The sequence below is a fragment of the Garra rufa genome, chromosome 6 (genome assembly GCF_049309525.1).
Source record: "Garra rufa chromosome 6, GarRuf1.0, whole genome shotgun sequence".
NCBI classification, from domain to species: Eukaryota; Metazoa; Chordata; class Actinopteri; order Cypriniformes; family Cyprinidae; genus Garra; species Garra rufa.
Genome location: NC_133366.1, coordinates 55,667,249 through 55,679,859, shown reverse-complemented (window position 1 = coordinate 55,679,859; position 12,611 = coordinate 55,667,249). Strand labels below are relative to the sequence as shown.

The 12,611-nt window shown below is 42.9% G+C and overlaps 1 protein-coding gene across 1 annotated transcript; it reads left to right on the top strand.

Annotated features, from left to right (window-relative positions):
- The first annotated feature begins 1,848 nt into the window (after positions 1 to 1,848).
- LOC141336994 (uncharacterized) lies at positions 1,849 to 5,811 on the top strand. The gene is made up of 2 exons (XM_073842715.1): positions 1,849 to 2,580; positions 5,017 to 5,811. The coding sequence occupies exons 1-2, from the start codon at positions 1,849 to 1,851 to the stop codon at positions 5,809 to 5,811; spliced, it is 1,527 nt and encodes a 508-aa protein (XP_073698816.1).
- Positions 5,812 to 12,611: the final 6,800 nt, after the last annotated feature.

Genomic DNA, 12,611 nt, shown 5'->3' with positions numbered 1-12,611 from the left:
CATAAATATATTTATAAATGTTTAAAAGTAGGGTTCAAGTGTATTTCTAGTTGTAACTAAATATATATTTTTAAATACAGATATAGTATGTTAAAAGCACATTTTAGTTCAATTTCATGGTGTCTCAAAATAGCACAGTTGAGTACACTTAGATGGTATTAAGTTTATCTTAACATATACTTAATACTATTTTTTAGTACAATAAGTACAAAATTAGTGTGCGAAAATAGAGCACTTTTAGTACATTACTGAAAAGTGTACTAAGTATACTTAAATAAAGTGTATTTTAGTGCACTTTTTTTTAACCTGGGTGAACATGTTCATGTTTTTAGATTTGTGAAGTAAAAATAGTCAATACTATTTTAGATAGAATAGTTTTTGTATTTTTTTTAATTATTTATTTTCAAATATATAAATACAAGTCATTCACACAGTCTGTAAAATTTTACTTCTCAGCCCAGAAAGAGGACCGTCATTTAAAAGTAAACCAAACACTGTTCTTGCTTGAGAGATTGAGAGTATTTTGTAATCATGGACTCACATATACTGTACATCTTTGCTAAAAGTAAATAAAGCCCAAAGGAGCCAAGTTGAATTCACACAGTCAAGCAAGTGCACAAAACAAATATTCTACACTTCAGTGTATTTTCATAAACACTCTGCTGAGAGCAAATGATGGAAATGTAGAGCGAATATGAGAGCGTGTGGACAGCTGTTCCACTTTCCCAAGACACCAGATCAAATTGATATCCCACATTTATTGAGCAACACTTCAGCCAGAGTCAGTTCTTGATTCCAGATGTTCAAAACACACTGAAGAAGCCAATAAACCACAGAACCGCTTCTGCACTAAAGAGCAGCACATAGCGCTGACAAACAATCTCTTATTTTAATTTATGTAGATATTTTGTATTTGATCTCTGACCATTGTTCCTTTAAATCTAAAACTACATCTTCAGCAGTGTGCTGCCAGAGAGTGAAGCAGCACAGATGCAGAGACTCATCATGAGCTCATCGTACTGTTATGTCAGTCCAAAACACAGAAAGAGAGACGAGACGCGTCCACAGACCGTACAGCTGCCGCAGGCTAATGCGCCGCCGGGCTTCGTGAGCTCTCACGTGAACAGGATAGGAGTCCGGCCTACAAGACATTAAAAGTCATTCCAAATAGGTTAGAGGTCATCGCACACATTCTGTTCACATGTGATTTTTGAACCACAGGGGACAGAAGTGACTCATGAAGTTCAGTGAGGTTGAGGAGAAACACACAAACAGTTTGAGTCATCGGTAAACAAACACTTTTTCCAAACCACACGGACTTGAGCGTAATAAACTCAACCGCACACGACTTCAGTCCACTACCTTCGTGTCTGCTGTACACAACGTCTATCAGACTGTATTTCTGGTTCAGTTAGGTCTATCGCTGGAGGAGTTGAAGCTACGTTTTTATTCAGGCTCTTGTCTCAATTTCTTTTCCAGCTTCAACATAAAGTTTCTATCTCAACTCTCTAATCCAAATATTTGAGTCAAGATTCCAAGCGTTTTTTCGGCAGTAAGATGGACCCAATTTTGTCTTGGATTGTCAAGCCAAGTCATTTATAAGGTATTTTATACAATAGAGATTGAGTTAAAGCAGCTTTAGCGATGAACAGGAAAATAGATTGTCAATAATGCACACAGAAGGCCGGCAAAACCCCATCACCACCTCCTCGTGGTGCCGGCCGGAAACAACGACCCTCTGGGAAGTTGGCCAACGGTGAGGGTCGTTGACGTCAGACGGTGCGACGCGTCGGTCAACGTATTCACCGGTCGCATCAAATGCAATGTCGACTCAAAATTTGGAGACGAATGCTAGGGCGTCCCCCTCGCCCGCACAACGTGAGAAATGGACGAGGGCTACCCACCAGAGAACGGGGTGGGCTAAAGAAGCGTGTTCAACTCCGCCTTGGTACCATCAACATCGGTACCATGACTGGCCGCAGTCGCGAATTGGCTGACTCACTCAAAGCACGGTGTGTCGACATCGCCTGCATTCAAGAGACAAAGTGGAAAGGGACGAAAGCCAGGAACATCGGCGAAGGCTATAAATTCATTTGCAATGGAAAATTGCAATGGCCCCAAAACGGCGTTGGAATTGTGGTCAGCGAGAGGCTCCGGGACAGTGTAGTCGAAGTCATCCGCACCTCAGATAGGCTCATGTCAATTAAGATCGACACTGGGTCAACAGCACTACGAGTCGTCTCGTGTTATGCCCCTCAAACCAACTGCGCCAACGCTGAGAAGGACCAATTTTGGGAGACCATGGATGGCCATCTACGATCCTTTGGCCCAGAACAATACGTGGCCATTGGCGGGGACCTCAGGAGCGAATGGGATATGAGCGGTACCATGGTGGTCAAGGATTCGGACCGTGCAACTACGTTGCGGTGGTCAACACGTTCTTCAAGAAAGGCCCAGTCCCGCCGATCACTGTGGCAGAAGTCGCAGTCGCCATCAAGAGGATGGAGAACAGAAAGGCACCGGGTCCTGACGACATCCCTGCCGAAGACTGGAAGCTTATGGGTCGCACTTGCCCATCAAGTTTCGTCCCGCGCCGCACTCTGTTGCATCGGGTCCCGCGGGATTGCAGGTCTCTACCTCAAGGCTCAGTACTAGGGCCATTACTTTTTAAGTTTTACATGTTACCCTGATGATACTCAGCTCTATATTTCTTCGCAGCCCGGCAAAAAAAATCACTTCGAAAAACTAACAGAATGCATAGCTGATATTAAAAACTGGATGGCGAATAACTTCTTACTGTTAAATTCTGAAAAAACAGAGGTGTTAATTATTGGACCTAAAACCTCCACAAGTAATAACCTAAAACACAGTCTAATACTAGATGGCTGCTCTGTAAATTCGTTGTCATCCGTTAGGAACCTAGGCGTCCTATTCGATAGCAATCTCTCCTTTGAAAGCCACATTTCTAACATTTGCAAAACCGCATTTTTCCATCTTAAAAATATATCGAAATTACGACCTATGCTATCAATGTCAAATGCTGAAACATTAATTCATGCGTTCATGACCTCAAGGGTAGATTATTGTAATGCTTTATTGGGTGGTTGTTCTGCACGCTTAATAAACAAACTCCAGCTGGTCCAAAATGCAGCAGCTAGAGTTCTTACTAGAACTAGAAAGTATGAGCATATTAGCCCGGTTCTGTCAGCATTGGCTCCCTATAAAAAATCGTATAGATTTTAAAATCTTGCTAATTACTTATAAAGCCCTCAATGGTTTAGCTCCTCAGCACTTGAGCGAGCTCCTATCGTATTATAGTCCCTCACGTCCGCTGCGTTCTCAAAACTCTGGCAATTTGATAATACCTAGAATATCAAAATCAACTGCAGGCGGCAGATCATTTTCTTATCTAGCGCCTAAACTCTGGAACTATCTACCTAACACTGTTCGGGAGGCAGACACACTCTGTCAGTTTAAATCTAGATTAAAGACACATCTCTTTAACCTGGTTTACGCATAAAAACATTAACACATTCCTATAATTCAAATCCGTTAAAGGATTGTTAGGCTGCATTAATTAGGTCAACCGGAACCGAAAACACCTCCCATAACACCTGATGCACTCGCTTCATCGTAAAAAGAATGGCATCTACGCTAATATTAGTCTGTTTCATTCTTATTCCGAGGTCACCGTAGCCACCAGATCCAGCCTGTATCCGGATCAGATGGTCACTGCAGTCCCCCGGATCCAGTCCGTACCCAGCTTAGATCATGGATCACCACCTGGAGATGACTTCAATAGCCGTGGATGTCAACCAGATGAGCTCCAGAGACGGATCATCAATGAAGACCTCACCAACCTAGACCGCCATCGGTGCCACACCACAGGATCCTGATGAGTTCTCTACAATCAGACATTGGTACAAACTGTTGTTTGGTCTGGCCAGAGGAGAACTGGTCCCCCGACTGAGCCTGGTTTCTCCCAAGTTTTTTTTTCTCCATTTCTGTCACCTGTGGAGTTTTGGTTCCTTGCCGCTGTCGCCTCTGGCTTGCTTAGTTGGGGACACTTTCCAGCGATATCATATACTATTTGAACTGAACTGGATGATGATATCACTGAATTCATTGATGAACTGCCTTTAACCCTTTAGAACGTACGATCACACACCGGTGTGATTCGAACGTTTGCCGCATCATGTCATCATCTGCTAAATTCAAATCGGTTTTGGCGCGTTGGCTGGCGCTGAGCCAGATCGGACGCATTGAGCGCTTGTCCTATTATCACAACTATTCAGTGTTTTCAACCATATAATGCTTATTTTAGGTTTCAGACATTTAAATACACATAAGTACTAGCAAAACCATACATTTATAGTTGGTAAAACACACACTGATGTCTATAGAAGAAGCAATAATGATCCTACAAAAATATATTCTGACAACATATTTTATTCATATCATATACAGATTATGTAGGTAACTATAACGTTCACTCTCCTCTTCTCCCAGCTCACCAGAGACTTTAATGTCTTTCGGGAGGAGAGGATGAATTTGCGTGTTGTAAATCCCACAGCTGGGATTCAGCGCGAACAAACATGGCGGCGCCCATCAGTATAGATTAACTAACGTCATTATAAAAGTGTTTCAACTTTTAAATACATTTACTTGCACATATTTTGAAATCGGAATATCAGATATTTCATAATATAGCGAGCATGCTTGTGAATATCAATAATAAAAAAAGGGAAAACGAAATAAAAGCGATCCATGTTTCTTACAGTGCTATTGTGGCTGCGGTGTGTCACATGACGCGTCGCCATGGAAACAGTAATGCGAAACATTCCAAAATAATGGTCGCCTAAAAAATCTCACTCTTTGGGGTTAGATAGAATATTTTAAACTCACGTGTGAAAAGGTTAACTGAAACTTGATTATTTACAATAATGCGTTACTTACACACTATTGTCCTGTTTAAATACTGTGCAGTTGCTTTGACACAATCTGTATTGTTAAAAGTGCTATATAAATAAAGGTGACTATGACTATGACTATGACGTCCGGCTCGCAGATGAAGACCGTGCCACGTTGCAACTCCAGACGCAGCAGTGGAAATTCCGCCTGGACACCAACGGCATGAGACTCAACATGAAGAAGACTGAGTACATGGGATGCGGGGTGCAGACGGACGGCACAATCAATGTTGGGGGCGAAGACCTGGAAAAGTCAACCGAATTCCGCTATCTCGGATCAGTCCTCAGCAGTGACGGCGACCTCCTCCCGGACATTCGAGCGAGGGTGAATGCGGCCTGGGCGAAATGGCGACAAGTCACCGGGGTGCTCTGCGACCGACGCATGCCAATACGCCTGAAAGCAAAAGTTTACAAGACCATCGTCCACCCTGTGGCCCTCTATGGAGCAGAATGCTGGCCAGCCACGGCGAAACACGAGCGAATCCTGCACAATATGGAGATGCGGATGCTCCGCTGGTGCCTGGGCCTGACCAGATGGGACTGCATCATGAACACCAACGTCAGGAAGCTCATGGGAGTGGCCCCAATCACAGAGAAGATGCAGGAAGCAAGGATGCGGTGGTATGGCCATGTAGTCAGGAGCGGCGAGGACTCAGTGGCCAGAACAGCGCTGAGACTCAGTCCCCAGGGCAAGCGACCACGAGGACGGCCCAAGAAACGGTGGATCGATCGCATTAAGGAAGACGTGAAGATCGTCGGCGCAGCACCGGAAGACGCTCTCGATCGAGCCAAATGGAGACGGCTTTGCAAGAAAGCAGACCCTGCAAGTGCGCGGGACTAACGCAAAGAAGATGATGAATAATGCAAACAGAATTCAATTCCACTGTAAAAAGAGGACAATAGTAAACAGTCATTATTCGGTTGAAATGAGTTTGTTGTTGATTCAGTTCAGTTTAATAATTGTGTAAAGTCCATCAATTATGGAATGAGTTTAAATCATCTATAAAGCAGCTCTTGAGAAATCAGTTGTCGTCATCATCAGCTCAGTTTAGTTCTCTTCCAATAGTGTCTGCGCAATCAAGTCCAGAATATTACCAAATATCAAGTGTCCCCAACTAAGCACGCCAGAGGCAAGAACCAACTCCATTGGTGACAGAAGGAGGAAAAAACATTGGGAGAAACCAGTCGGGGCGAAAGCAGCATGGTGTGGCTTAATTCCAGGCTTCAACACGAGTCGGATATATCTTGTGAATAATGCCCAAGCTTTTATATAATAAGAGCCCAATACACTTCATTTGAGGCCTGGAGATTTTCCTGTGGAAAAGTGATGCCTGTTCCTTTCTTAATTGATCTACTACAGGAGGTGAACCAGGATCAGGAATGGAAGGGCCTTTATCTTACTCCTAACCCTAACCCTAGCGCTAACGTTTCTGCACTTTTAGACATTGAACCAAGTCTTGATTTAATCAACTGGATGGATGTTGTCTTGAGAATTTCTGCTTTTTCTGATACACCCTAACTCAGGGATCACGTCTGTCTGGCGTCTCCAGAGAACCAAAGACCTTAAGATCTCGTTCCTGGCCTCACTTCTCCTCCTCTCCACGTTTTCCATGTGAGTGGGTGTTTCTGCGAATAATATTACACACACAATAATTCCGCTGGGAAATGTTCTGGCATGTTTGCATCTTATTGATGGATTCCAGCGCGTTTCAAAACTATTGGGTGCATTTCAGTGATGCCGAGGAGCGGCTCCAGCTGCAGAGACTCCTTTATGAGCTATTTCATTTCCACGGCATCATGTGAAAATCAGATGTGCCTTTTTCTGAAGGTTTATGACGATCAGCTCAGATGGAGCTGAAACGGAGCTGGCCGCACACCAGCGTGAACTAACGCATAAATAGTCAACTACAGCCAACTATAAAACAAATCATCTCACATGCCTTGTGCTATAAATTCACAATTTGGGAGAAAGTAAAGAGGTGTTTTATTGGCAGCGGTTAACGGTGAGTTCATGCTAATGAGTCACGTTAATCACTAGCAGAACGTTTCCATATCGACAGCTCACGGGTGGGTCCAGGTCATTCGAGTCCTGCTGGCCATCCGACTGACTCACTTCATTCATGCTTCATTCTGTGGCTGTAGGCATCCGGATAAAACGTGCAGCGCAGAAGGCAAATACAGATATATACACACATGACTCACTGTAAGGTGGAAGAAATGAGCAGTTTGCATTCATATGATCCAGGAGCAGGAACACTTTAACAACTCTGATGAATCATAAAGGTGCCTTTTCATGCTGAAATAAAACACTGACAAAAGAAAGTTGTTCTTTAAGGCAAGTCTCTACAAACACGGGACACCAGACAGACTTTAGTGAACAACACAGACGGGCCTGATCCGACCGCATACAGAAGCACATCTGAATGTAATGTCGGCATTATTGTCTACAGCTGGTCGATTGGTCAACGTGTTCTTCGGTATCCCACAATCCTGTGCGGTTCAGCACTTGGTGGGAAGAATGTAAACGATTGCCATAAATGAATTCATTACATTTCGTTTGACTTATGTTTCTCTTGTATGATCGCTGCAGTCATTCTTTATAAGCTTGATCATGTTGGTACTGGTGTTCGGTATAACAGGCGTCAGCTGTTTTCATTTGATGGACACAATCGTCTTCATGTGTTTTCTGGACATTTCAGAGCATCAGTAGAGGACATGAAGAAACTCTAACTCAAGAACAAGAAAACGCATGAGAACGGCTCAAAACTGCACCATAGAGTGAACTAATCAAACCCATAGAGCGCTAATGAAAAGAACATCTCATCCACAAGCCGCTGCAGATGCCTGTCATATCAAACATTCAAGTGGATCTGATCCAGTGTAAACACACTTACAGCAATAAACACATTCAGCAGATTTCACAGGAGACGGCGAGAGCTCGACAGACACGCACAAGAGACGTTCACATTAAAAACGCACGTGTGAGCATCTAAGTTTGTTCTGTAGATTTATTCTGTAGTTCAGATGAACTAAATGTACCTAAACTCTCATTCCTTACAGCTTCCAAAAAATAATTCAGCCCGTTTCATTAAAGAGAAATCCTACTTTATGAACTCTTGGCAAACGTTCATCCGTAAATCAGATCTCCTGAATGTTATGACACATGAAACTAATAGTTATTTTAACTGAGTAATATACAGTGGGGTGTTACGGTCTGTTGAGAATCTACATCGTGGATCACATCTAATGTCATCTCTTCGTCTGAGACACAGGAGATTTTTCATTTAAAGACACCTACTCATTTTTGTATTATTTTGAATTTACAATAAAAACATGGCCAATGATACACGGCTGTATATAAAATTATAATTATATAATAACGTTTCTTCCGTCAAAGTTCACACCATTCATCGCTCTGCATTTAAAGAGGATGGAGGATGTTCACAAGCAAATGAAGGACTGTGACGAGAAGCACGTGCATTTGAGATGGAAACACAAACGCTGTGACGCCACGGCCTTCCATATTTGGCTCGCAAACAGAGGAAGAAACGGTTCACACACGATCCGCTGGAGTGCAGACCGACAAAAATGTGATGAGAACGTGAAAAAAATGTTGGAAAACAAACATTCCAGGCGCGTTTCCCTCAGAAACTGAATCTGAATGTGAAGCATGAGACTTGCAACCCAACAAACTCATGCATATGTGATGAGGAAAGGAGTGAGTGACTCATGATTGTAAATGAATGCACATAGTCAGAACACAAGCTCTCTTTACAAATTCAAAGTGGGAAAATTATTTCAACCTGGGCTTTACAAAGACATCACCTCAGAGTTCAGAGTAATGTGAGAGACTCTCAGGAGCGCAAAGGGCTGGAAAACCCCGTCAGGACAGGAAGAGTCACGTGACAGGAAGCAGCATAAAGCACTGGACGCTTTATACAGCGGATCCTGACGCTGTGTTTGCCCTCTGTCACGGTCACTTCCGCAGGGCGCGTCTGTCCAAACGCAAAAAACTCCTGCAAAATCACAACACGCTGAAATGAGAACAGAAGCGTCAGAGGAAACATCTCCAGAGCTGCATTTCATCTCAGATACACAGCGAAGACTGCAATCCTACACAGGCCTCAAACACCAAACGCTTGAGTTTACATAAGGAAGGGAACCTCTCAATCATTGTGTAACTATGTGTGTCCTCAATTATATAGTGAAATAATATGCCAGTCCACTAGTGAGACATTTGACTGGTCCTCACTAGTTATAAAAATCAATTTCCTCTCACAAAACACGAAACATCTGCACAGTTAATCAATCAATGGATGGATGGTCTGTGAATCAGCGCTGCTGGAATCTCTCAGGAAGCGTGATCCTGTCAGGAAAGGAACAGTATTTCTCTGACTCATGTGAGCCTCCCGTCCACACCCAACATTCCCTCAGACAGGAACACGGGAACGCTGTGTGCTTCCAAACAATCCAGAGCGGGGAAACTCTACGGATTCGCCCCGCTGAGTGTGTGTGTTTTCAGACGGGCATCTGACCTCAAATAATTCCACTGAGAAACATGAATAACAGGAGGTGAATGTGCAGAGCTGCCGTTTTTTTGCAGTGACGTCAGAGATGAAGGAATCCGTGCGGGATGTTTCTCTGAAAACTCACTTGTGTCTTTATTTAATTCAGTGACGGCCGACAGATGATCAGCTTATGAATGTACAGTTAACATGCATTACTATAGTGGGTATGAAAAGGTCTGCACGTCACTTTAACAACCAGGTTTTGATCCGTTTATAATGACATTTGTATTCTGGTTTTGATCCTGTATTACATAAGAGTGCTGTTTTGAAGAGAGTCAACTCAGTAAACATCATCAGCATTATAGTCAGGGATCACGAGAAAGCAGAACGTCACAGCGAGCTCAGAAAACCCCAGAAACTGTGTCTGTTCCGACCACAAGTGGGTCAGCTTATTAAAAACAACTTTTCATTTTGGGCTCCAGGCTTATTGTTATACAAACAGATAAATGATAAATTCAACACTAAACATGGTTCCAGCGTGCTGTGTGTTGACTGCTCCATCAGTGAGTGTGTGTTCAGCCCAGACCTCAGATGAATCATCGCCGCCGCACCCAACGATACCGTTCAACAATCAACTCAGTTTGAGTAAGGCATGTTTTCAGGTGCATCTTATCTTTTCAAGCGTGTCACCATCCAAATCAAACAACAACGGTTCGTCAACTAGTGTTCAGAATTAGCACTTTGCATTCACTTGAAACAGAAAGATGGAGCTTCACCCAGCAGCAGTCAGAGCAGTTATGTTGTGCGTTTTGATCTAATTATGTGAGATTTGATTTCATGTCCTCATGACCAGCGAGGAAAACACAGTCCCCTCATGCTGTCATCCATCGGAGGATTCAAAACCCACAGCAACAAGAGCAAACTCCATTCTGACTCTTTCTAAAGAACATGTGAGAGGTGTTTGTTTCGGCACAAGTGCTTCGGTGATAAAGCGTTCTTGCTGTATTCATCATTTGTAAGTCTTTTTTGGGGAAAACGAATCAAGCTTTGGTGTGTAAATGTGTGTTGTGTGTTCAGTGTGTGTCTGTGGATTTTTTGAGCTGTTTTCTGGTCCAGCAAATAAAAAATGGTGCATCTGATCAATGCAACACACACACAACCTTAACACTTAGCACAACACTAACAGCACTAGTACTAGTATCTCTAATTAATCATAACATGCTAATAAACCAAACATCCACATAGAGCTGAAAAACAAACAGACATTAGCAACTTTAAGCCTTGCATGATGCAAAAACATACATTTTTCCTTTTCAATAAAAGTCGTTTGATGCAAACAAAGATGAGCTCACTTTACCACTTTCATCAAGGACTTTAAAATCTCTGAGACATAAAACTACAAACAGACACTAAAGTCGCACATCTCTGAAATGCATAACTGCTATTTGTGCTTTAGAAAAAGCCAAACCCTCAACGTGCCTCTCAAGTCACCATAGACTTACTCATCGACCTTGTGAAGAATGTGAAAATGCCCCATGAGGAGTTTAATTCAACAAGCCTGTTTGACAATCAAATTCATTAAAAAAGAAATCGAGTCATTTGTTTCTAACCCTAACTGTAAAGACAAGTAAGTTCTCAATGGTACGCCTGATGGTCTTGGGAAACGCAGCCCCGGACTGTTACGACTATTAAAGACAAAAACAAAAAAACAACATCTAACAAATCAAACGTTCAGTAAGAATACAAAAGGAGCGAGTACAGTGGTACGTTCTGCCGACGATGCCGGTGTTCGACTCTGGGGCAGGAGCCGCTGTAGAGCCGCTGTTGGCAGAAACACAAATCCCTGCGGAATTTGCTTGGAGAACATCTGAATGAGTGACACTCTTTGCTTTTACTTGGATGGGCCTTGTTGTTCAGTGTTCAGTCCAGCGTGCGCGATCCTACGCAACCATCTCCACCCGCCGCGTTTGGACCGACTCACGTATGACTCACGCGGGAATCACGGGGGGTTTTGGGGGCCTGTAACTACATTGCTAGCTCTAAGCTAGTCAGCTGAAACACAGATCCCTTACAAATGACCTCATGTTTTCTACACTCAAAAACCAGATGTGGTTTTTCTTACCCTGCAGAAGTGCAAACGGTAAATTAACAGCCCTTTTATTTGAGGCACACAAGAAGAGGAATTTCGTTTATGCACAGTAGTTTATCATTCTGGCGTGGATCTGTGAGGAAAACAGCTTCGTGAGGCGGCGCATGTAAGGGATAATCAACGGTTTGCCATGCATTAAAGTTTTTGAAATGCACGACGTGGAGGCTAATAACCGCCCGACGCGAGACTCCTTCTCTGTGTGTGTGTTAGTGTGCATCAGTTAATATGGAATGGTGATTAAACTGAGTTGGAACTATCTGTGCATTAAACGGTTTTATAGGCGTTTTTCCTGAACACGGAAGTAAGTCCGACTCTTAACTGAAAGAATGCTTTGCATTTCCGGTCTGCATTGTTTCTAGTCAAATTAGGGTATATTCCGAGCTAATAAACTAATGTCAAACCTATTAAAATGTTTTTAAAGAGCACATGGCTCCATAGCGCCATCACTTGGCAATGTCGCAATGACCGTCATTTGTCAGTGCCTCACTTTAATGAGTGTGTAGATGACACGAAGCAGCGGACGTTAGCTACATTAAAAAGAGATGGACGCTATTTGAATGGGTTCCTATGGAAACCGGAACAGAAAAGCATTCAATCTGACGTTAGAATTGGTAATGGCGGCGCTCATTGTTTACTCAGGAAAAAGGTCTATACTACAGGGCCGTTGAATGCTTGAATCTGATTGGCTGATGAACATTCTAATGGTGTGCATTATTTTCAGGGAAACGCACAGCGAATGTAGTTCCAGGCAGCACTTGACTGCATTACATGTCTATATCATTTGGCCACATGATTTCAGTTATTTCAAAGGTCCTTACAGCCCAAAACAGCAAAATAACCAAATCCCACAACGACGCTGGCCAAACAAATAAATAAAAGTAAACAATAGGATAAAAACAACAGATTATTTCCATAGTTTTGCAATGATATTACGTTTTATTATGTGTGGAAAGCACATACTCTAATTCTCCCACACTCTCTCTC